Raw genomic sequence first — 9811 nt, 5'->3', positions numbered from 1 at the left:
CAAAGATTGCCTTCGTCCAGATTCCACATTTGGACTTACACAGCTCCGTGGAACATTCTATTGATGGGGCGTCCCTTTGTAGCATTAAGAATGGGTGAGACAAAAATCAATAACGTTTTAATGAGAATAATCATAAATAATGAAAGAGCAGAGAATCTTCAATTCGAACGCAATGGGTTAACAAACACCACCAGATACACAACCATTGTCACCAACGAAGGCCGGCGCAGGTGCACAATGAGCTCCAACACATGGGTCGACAACTCTTGGTGCAGCAGGAACAACAACTGCAGTTTCACACGCCACACCAACACATGGATTAGCATATTCTCGTCCATAACCATGGTAACCATCATACGCTCTTTGAATTCCCATATTCACTCTGAAGATAAAGTTTCTCTTATAATTGTTGAAAGGTGAATCGTTGCATTGAACGGAGATTCCCGAGTTTCCACCAAAACATCTCTGACATGCATCAACTTGGTAAACTCGTCCGTTTCCTGTCGCCCATGTTCCTGTGTAGCCGTCACCAATGGGTGCCACGTTGGTCAAAGGGAGGGAGTTGTAATAGTTCAGGCAATCTCCATAATCACCATATCTCCAATAGTTTCGTTCGTATGTCGTTCCAACAATATAAGTTCGTCCAACAGTGAAACATCTGACGAATGTCACTCCAGGAGACGGGTGAGATCCACAGCTGTCAGCTCCTAGATGCCCTAATAGTGCTGATCGTCGCTTTCTTAAAGCAGGGTCGGAGATTGCTCGTGTTGTAAGTTCACCGAAGCCATCCTTTTCTAACAATTCCAATAATTCAGCAATGGATGGATATGTTGCATTAAGTGGTGGTGTCTGAGAGAAAACTGCACCAATACATAAACAGGAAAGCAAGAGAACGATTCCAAACTCCATGATATCAGATCACCTACGTCTTAAACCTCGTGTGATGGGCAAAATTTTTCACTTTGGAGCTTTTATATGTGAGTTAAAGGTTACTTTATTTGGACATGTTTATTCATCGAGCTGGCTGGAATATAAGATGGTTTAGAGTATATTTGTTGGGCTTATTTTAGGTGACTTGAGATAAAAGTAGAGTTTGTTTAAGGGTGTAAGACTACCAATTAATAAGAAAATGAAAGTAGAAAAGAAGTTGTAAGTGGTCTTCTGTGAAAAATGTCAGATGTAATCAAGAAGTTAAGATCATTGTTCTTCTATTATTTGAATTTTACCATTTGCATATGTACTAATTAAAGGCGAAATCCTCCTATTCGCGGGGATGGGTCATCGCTTTACTTGATTATTGGTAAACTGACATAGGTCTATATAGATGTTTATCCTTCAAACGAACACAGTCAATATTCGTATGAACGCTCGTAATAATTTAGAGATACTACAATACTACATTGAATAAAACATTGCATCGTCATTAATTCGTCGCGGACAGTAGGCAGCAGCAAGATGATAGAAGATTCATTATTGACTTTGCTAATTTTAAGATTATGTAAAGCTGTCCAACATAAGTACCGTGTTTCAGTTCAGATTAAGCCGATTCACTTCTTAAAGCATTTCCCGTAACGATTAAATCGTAACATTCTTAAAAAGTGTTTAAATAGATTGTAGAAATTCGGTGTTTTATTGTAGACAACATGAAACAACAATTTACGACAACAGTATGTTCGCCTGTGCATTGCTCGCGTGTTTTAGTATAGGTTTTGAACTCGTATTGAGGTACAACATAATATGTGTGATTACGTGCTGGTTAACCGCATGAAGGTACAGGATCTGAGTTTAGCACTTAAAATGGAAAATAGCTAACAAAATAGCCTCTATTTTTTAGAAAGAAATGGACCTGAAAATAGATAAGTTTGAAATTTTCTAAAATAGCTCTTTTTCGTCTGAGTTTAGCAGATTTTTTCTAATATAGCAATAGAGGCAAAGAAGAAAAAATGAGAATAGTAAGATATACTCAGATCCTGCACCTTCCTAGTTAACCGTTATAATCTAATGTGTCGAGAACCTTGTTTCTCTTTTTAAAAAGTAAGGTAAACAATTGGCCCTATAAGCACATCACTATGTATTCAGAGACATGTGACCAGACTAGTAAATTTGTAGAAAAGGGCCACTAATCACATTTGGATAAATTTTCCTTAAATGTTATTTGCTACCGAAATTTGAAGGATAGGCCTACTCTGAAATTTAAACAAAACAATAATCAAGGAGTATTTTATTTCCCCAACATTAAGTATTATTATCTACAAAATTTAATAGTTTAAAACAAAATGCCAACTGGCATTTTAACAAACACCTGAAGAGGTGCAACCATTATCATCTACAAATCCACGTTGTGCACTGCCAATGGCAGATCCGACGATTCTTCCCAATTCATGGCATCTGGTTCCTGTACATCCAGAGCTGCTAATTCGTCCACCCAGTCCACGGTTAATAACACCGCATCCTGCACCAACACAGCCATCTCCGTGCTGACCAAGTCCAGGATTAAGACTTGCAGACAACGCAGGATAAATCACACCGTTTGAACCACCGCAACCATTGCCTACGCAAGGTCCAGCAAAACCACCTCGGCCATCTGCTATTCCACCAGAATAGCCACCACATCCGTCTCCAAAACAAGGGTTATTGAATCTTTCTCCATTTCCGATTCTGTCACGACTACCACTACCACATCCGCTACCAACGCAAGGATTTCCATAACTAGAAACAGGCGCTCCATTGTAACCATAGAGACCAGCATTTTCTCGTCCGTATCCGTTATAACCATCATAAGCTCTTTGTACCCCTAAGTTGACTCTGAAGATAAAGTTTCTCTTGAGATGATTGTAAGGTCTATCGGTACCTCGTACAGAAATGCCAGAATTCCCACCAAAACACCTTTGACACGCGTCAACTTGATAAGCTCGATTATCAGGTCCATTAAGAGTACCAGTATACCCGTCCCCAATAGGAGCGACATTTCTTAAAGGTAAAGAATTGAAATAGTTCAAACAGTCCCCATAATTACCCTGTCGGTAATAATTTCTTTCATAAGCTGGTCCCTGAAAAGACCCGGGACCTGGTGTGAAACATCTCATAAAAACAACTCCAGCAGATGGTGTAGATCCACAGCCTGAAGAATAAGCACCACTATCATAAGGATTTTGACGTTGCCCAGCTCCAAATCGTCCTAACACTCCACCAGAACCTCCATGTACAGCTGATCGCTTTTGTCTATCGACTTCCTTTGTCGTGACAGCATCGAACTGGTCATCCTCAAGCGTATTGATTACGAATTTGACTGCAGCAGCAACATCGGTTTGGGCAGTAGCATCCTCCGATAGAACAGCGCCTGCTAATAGACAACTTATCAAAGTAACAATACTAGTAACCATGATGACCAATCACAAGTATTAATAATGAATTGTGATCGAGATGATATTATCTTTCATCCTTTTATACCTTTGTGTGAAGGAGCCAAAACTTATTCTTATCGTATATCATATATTTAATTTTATTTGACTCCAGTCCTTGGTATATTTACCTGGTCATAATATTTGATAGAGTGATAGAAGACAACATCTACTACTACGTGTGGACACCAATTATAAAGTCGATTGGAACGTGGGACAAAGCATTGAGGAGATGTTAAATTGTTTTTAACAAGTCTCACATACTTTGTAGTGTATATGAGAGTATTTTGAAATTTTGTGAAGAGTACAGGGCACAATTCTAAAGGTCGTCAGAAGATGTTTATAATGAAAGTGGGATTCATACTTCAGACTTTAAAATCTTCCAACTGAGATATTTTCATAAGAGAGACAGTTTCTCTGTAGAAGTATTGTCACAATGAGAAAAATGGAAAATTTTCATACTGTAATAACCTATCTGTTTACCTTCCGACCACAGTGAGCTCTGAATTAAATTTGTTTTTCTGTTATGTTGCGAATTAAAAAATAGCTATCTCAGAATGTATTTTTGTCCATAAAAATTAAAGATAAACCACCCAAGAAATTCTCTGAAATTGAACCATGTTTCGAATTTCAAATTCCTTCCTGTAAAATCGTATTTCCAAATAATTCTTTGCTTGATTTTTGATATTGGTTTTGATATTTCAACTGATAAAAATACAATTGGCAAAATGAGAATCTGTGAACATGGTGGTCGGAGAATATTTTTCTATTTTACATGGCCGACGGGAACTTTGTGAACTAGAGTTTAAGTTGCGTATTAAATTACATGAAACTGACACAAGTGAAACTCTAAGCATAGGGAACATTTGCTATTCTTCATTTTATACAGCTCTAGATCAACCTGTAACCTGAATCGCTACTCCAGAATATCTTAAAATGACGAAATATAGTTGAATCGTAGCTTTCGGTTTTGTAACTAGGGGGATCAATCTATCCAGTGAATAGATTTTAAAAAGTCTAGAATATGAATATATAAAAGTACATGTAGAGCTATTGGAGTCAGGCTAAAGAAGTTATGATGGCTGTTATTATACAACCTAATAGGTATTAAATCATTTTGATATAAGGTTTGTTTCAGAAAACATCTCATAACTAGAGCCAGTTGGCTCCCGACTGCTTCAATAATTGTCATATTGTTGCTTTGGGCTAATTCAGATGTCAAACCCCATGGGTCAAATAAACGAACGAACATCAACCCACCAAAGCTCATATGAAAATAAATCAAAATTTTCCAAATGATGCTTCTTTATTTAATAGTACACATTGATAATCTCCAAACTAAAAGCTGAACTCTATAACTTTACAATAATTTAACTACATGATCAGTCCGAGGTCAAAGTTCACTTTAACACCAGGCACCAGTGCAACCATTGCCATAGGCATAACCACTGTAGTGGACAGCAGGTTGGAAGACGAAGTTTCTGACGAGGTGGTTGTAAGGAGCAGTGTCACATCGTACTGAGATTCCAGAGTAACCATTATAGCAGTTGTTACAGGTATTGACAGTGTAGGATCTGGTTTGATGAGTGAAATGTCCAACGTATCCAGTAGCAGCTGGGACAACACCGGTCAAAGGTAGTGCCCGGAAGTAGTTCAAGCAATTATCGTAGGTACCAGTTCGGTAGTAATTGTGGACTATTTGGTTTCTTTCAACGTACGTATTTCCAGGATTGAAACATCTCATGAAATTGATTGAAGCAGCGGGAAAAGCACCACAACCATCACCAAGAGCATATCCAGTATATCCTAACAGGCTTCTCTTCTTTCTTTCGGCTCCATTCTCTTGTGTCTTGAGATTTCCGAAGTCGTCATCCTCTAACGCCTTTCCTACGACGATACAAACATCCGTTGTAGCTAAAGTATCATTTTTCGGTGGCGCTTGGCAAAAGATAGCTCCGACAAATAGGAAAGTAACCAAGGTAACAAGACTGGTAGCCATGACGACAAACGAAGATCACTATGTCCAACAATAAAACGGTGATGGTAGGGTCTGAATTCTTCTTCTACTTTTATACCCTCTCTAAGCATGACGTGTTTTTTCTTGTAAAGTGTCAAATTTAAAACATTTAATTAAACTGGACGATGACTTTTTAAAAAACAATCTAAGGTCCAAAAATAAACAAGGCATGTTATTTGAGGTTTTTCTTGAAATACTACAAGGGTAAAATGAAAGGTTAATGCAAGTTTTTTGTTTTAATTGAAGGTGTAATCGCCCGATTATCCAAACACTATCATAGTATGTAGAACCAGTAATTCACTTAAAATAAAATAAACGAATAATTCTTTAGTATGCTGTACAAATTAAAATTTTGTCAAATATTTTTAATCCATTTTTCGTGTGTTTTTAACACTTTAACTGGGGACTTATAAAAAATTAAATAGTGTTATTGCATTTCTTGGTATTTCAAAAGAATAATCATTAATGTATTGCCCGCATCAGCAATGAATATATTATGTATTGTTTTCTGTAATTAAATTTGATGGTAATAAGGTAGAATAGAAAGAAACTATAACTATTCATCAGAATTAAATTGTATTTGGAACCCGTTTGAAAGGATGAATTGAAGCTGAAGCTTGAATTAAAACGGTCTTACACTTAACTAACTGCTTGGTAATCGCCCCATTTCCCCAAGCTTTATCGGGTATTATTGGGACCAAAACAGTCCTGTGAGAAATGTCCCTATAAGCACTCTTAGAACGACTGATTTGTCTCGTGATCCATTGGTCGGGACTCATTCGGGTCAAAAGAAGGGGGCAATCTTGCCCAGATCTGGCCGATTGGTAAAAAAGGCAATTGTTGGCGAATTGGGGGTATTAATCAATGTGACAATCAACGCCATTATACTCGTCGTCTAACTCGGCAAAGGATTTTCAATTTTTTTTTGTCCTGTGAAATGCCAATCCATGACTTTTTACCATGAAGTTGGCCCATCGAGTAGTATAGTTACAGAATAATATCGCTTCACTTCCTTCATCAGATTATTTGCGAATTAAATAATCTACAAGGGGAATGAATAATTAATATTCATAATTCAAATCAATTTCAATAAGTCTCGCCAAACGACAAATACAAAGCTACAGTAAGAATATAAACAAAGAAAATAACATATATAGATTTATATTTGTAACATGGATGAGGTAAGAAATATAAAAATGTGAACACTTTGTTTCCAAGATTATATGATGATATGAGTTATTATTCGAAATTAAATGAAATGGTTGGAAACATACAAGCAAGAGCAAGATGCTATGAAAATAATTAATCATTATTGTCAGTAAGAACAAACTTCTTCAGTTCTTGTTTAAATGTATATAAAGAAGGGTTGTGTTTTACAGTTTGTGGTAATGAATTCCAATGTAAAGAAGCTGTATATTGAAATGTTCTCATCATTGTAGTTTTATTGCATTTCGGTATGTCTATATAGTTCAAATAACGTCTTAAAATTGTCTCTCAGATGCTAAACATTCCAATGAAAAGTAGACACAAGTTTAGTTGTAAATCTGATTTTACAAATGTTTACTTTGTAGTGATGGACAATATTTAATGAAGAATCACCGTGGTCTTACAGAATAAATATCATTGAAAAGCAAAACTAGATTTTCTGCACAGATACTCATCTGTTCTTTTTTTTTAATTTTCCCGGTGTACTCATAGGTTTCCAGCCTACATTATTTTGTCTAATGATTCCAGATAGAGTATTGACATGGATTAGCGACAGAATAGTTCTGATGTGACAAAACCGTGGTCTCTGTGAGCTGCCCATCTGAAGTTTATGTAGGCACGGTGAGAAATGCGCACACATTTGCAACAGATATGCTCACTTTCACAAAAAAGGTGCTGAAATTGTTTATTTACTAATATTTTGTCTTTAAAAAATACAGAGTTTATGGCTGAGCTTCCTGACAAATGTGAAGTGTAAAAAGGTTGTCAGGTTTTGTCCAATTACTAAAGATGGTAAAAGTGAAGTGTTTGAACAAAATACTTGACAAGTTGAATTTACCTGGTTTTACATTTCTTAATTACTTGTCATCTTCACTCAACAATGTTCAAATATAGGCACAACAGATGAAAATTGATAAGTACCATCTTCAAAGAGTCAAAGATTTCACTGAATAAATAACACGACAGAGATACAAACACTTGAGTCGCTAAATTTAACTTTACTTTTGTTTTATGCAGTACAGACTAATTAACAGGTAAAATCTGCATGTAGACCTTTTTATAAAATTCACCTTATCGCCCTTTAATTTGACATGCTGATGGCGACACCTACATAGTTTAAGAGTACAACTTCAATCCGTAAGATGACATCAAAGACAAGGTTAAAATTCGTTGATTATCTGACCTAATCGACCCTAAGAAACGAAATTTGTTTATCCTGCCCCCCTCCCAACAATATAAATATTTGTATCTATATAAGAATTCAGATAACCACACGTTCTAAGAATCATGATTATTACGTGGCTTCTCTTTACTGCCAGAGGCGAGTTCTCCAAAAGATCGGAGTTTTTTCTAAATAGAAGACTTCTGAATTTGACATAAAATTGAAAATTGTTTTTAAGATATTTTCAGTGAAAATGATGCACGTTTCTGACTGAAACTTGTTTTCTGTATGTATATTATTTCTTAAAGATAATTCCTTCGTCGGTTGGTATTTCTACCGAATAACTTATATAGACCATCACAAAACTGGTACAGGGGTCTAATTAGTCTGAAACATCTGCCTATTCGAGCCCGTGATAGTTATTATGACAGTTGTCGGCTGGAGTGGAGTCAGAAAAAGAAAGCCATGTTTTATGGAAATTTTCCACATTTTCGAAGGTGCGTTTTTAAAAATATTGAATTACCTTTAAGATGACTGTAAATTAGAAAACAGTGTTGGGCATTACAATCAGACATATCCCACAAAACACGACCTAGTTTATCTGTCTCTACACCTGTCGACAAGTGTCAAAATAGCTAATAGCGACGTGAAAAGAGGCAGATGTTCGGTCTAAAGTCGAATCAGATCAAACTTTTTATACACTTACTAAATAATCTAACTCAATATAAAATTTTTATCATAAAAAAATTTGATGATGTAAAATTTCATTTCAGACCAAGATTGATATCTCGCTGTGGGCTATATATGTTTTGTCTTAATCTTACGAGAAACCATATGAAATATTCCTTAATTTATCTTAAGTTTTTCTGAAACATATAAACTTGAAATCCATGAAATTTGTAAAGTTTTATTATCAATATACACATGTTCTACCTAGAAATTACATGCAAATATTTCGCACGGAAAATTCCCCTCTGTAAATTTTTAAGTGATAATTTCATAGGTAAGCATTAATTTTATCACACCAAGGATAATCTAAGTATATCAGAACTATTTTGGTTTTTCAAATTATTTCCAAAATTCGAGTTTGAAAACAATGTGGCCAAAAGCGTCACAGCATTGGTAAATATTCATTAGATTTAGTTGCCCTTCTGACTAACGAATTCGTTAAAATAGTTTTTCATATTTGATGCCGATCGGTTTTTTAGGTAATGGTATATCCAGTTAACATAATACGCTACAATACGTCGTTTGTCTGGTAATGTACTTAAAAAATGTGACCAAAAAACCGGTTTGCCATTCAGTAACTGCAAAATATACAGGAAAGCTCTCTGGTCGATAACTGAGAAGCAACTTTTAAAAAAAGAAATTATTTTCTAAAACCCGATTAGGTTGGTCTACTCATTTACTCATTCAAACAGACCACTAGAAAGAGGTTATTGAACAAAAAGGTGAATAAAATAACCTCCTTAGGCTCACAGAAGAGTTCTAAAGACTATAAACTAAGACAGGGGGCGGGGCCTTCTTGAATGTTTACGTGCTAAAAACGCATTTTTAAGAACAAGGGCAATAAGTCATTCTCATTATTTCGTTTCGTTAAAATCTGCGAATAATTGAACCTTCCAGAGCATTTTCAAGAACAAAGGCAATAACTCATACTAATTATTTTTCGATTTTGACTCACATTAAGTTTCATCACAATCCGTCAAGAATTGCGCCTTCTAGAGTGTTTACAAGCTTTTCAAGGACAAGGGCGATAACTATTGGGTTCATCCTTGGGTGATAACAAACATTCACACCAGGTTTCGTCAAAATCGGTCAAGAATGGAACCTTCTAGAGTGTTTACAAGGCAAATTGAACAAGGGCACTAACTCATATTTATTATATTTCGATTTATCTGATTTTCAATCGGGTGATAACAACAACTCATACCAAGTTTCATCAAAATCCGCAATTGTTTACGAGCATTTCACGAACAAAGGAATAACTCATTCTAAATTTTTTTCAATTGTGGACGGACGGAC

The 9811-nt window shown here is 35.8% G+C and overlaps 3 protein-coding genes across 3 annotated transcripts; all 3 read right to left on the bottom strand.

The window, feature by feature from the left end:
• Nucleotides 1-177: 177 nt before the first annotated feature.
• On the bottom strand, nt 178-909 carry LOTGIDRAFT_154521 (hypothetical protein; the record flags this gene model as incomplete). Its single annotated transcript, XM_009063744.1, has 1 exon — nt 178-909. The coding sequence occupies one exon, from the start codon at nt 907-909 to the stop codon at nt 178-180; it is 732 nt and encodes a 243-aa protein (XP_009061992.1).
• Nucleotides 910-2291: 1382 nt separating this feature from the next.
• LOTGIDRAFT_154520 (hypothetical protein) lies at nt 2292-3383 on the bottom strand (the record flags this gene model as incomplete). Its single annotated transcript, XM_009063743.1, has 1 exon — nt 2292-3383. The coding sequence occupies one exon, from the start codon at nt 3381-3383 to the stop codon at nt 2292-2294; it is 1092 nt and encodes a 363-aa protein (XP_009061991.1).
• A 1305-nt stretch (nt 3384-4688) lies between these two features.
• On the bottom strand, nt 4689-5429 carry LOTGIDRAFT_229238 (hypothetical protein). The gene has a single exon (XM_009063742.1). The coding sequence runs from the start codon at nt 5398-5400 to the stop codon at nt 4807-4809; it is 594 nt and encodes a 197-aa protein (XP_009061990.1). The 5' UTR covers nt 5401-5429; the 3' UTR covers nt 4689-4806.
• Nucleotides 5430-9811: the final 4382 nt, after the last annotated feature.

Source organism: Lottia gigantea (assembly GCF_000327385.1).
Source record: "Lottia gigantea unplaced genomic scaffold LOTGIsca_6, whole genome shotgun sequence".
Lineage (NCBI taxonomy): Eukaryota > Metazoa > Mollusca > Gastropoda > Lottiidae > Lottia > Lottia gigantea.
Note: the sequence above shows the minus strand (reverse complement) of the source record. Positions and strands in the feature narration are given on the sequence as shown.

Excerpts from the sequence above, each read along its gene's own strand:
- LOTGIDRAFT_229238 (XM_009063742.1), bottom strand. The coding sequence starts at position 5,400 with ATGGCTACCAGTCTTGTTACCTTGGTTACTTTCCTATTTGTCGGAGCT.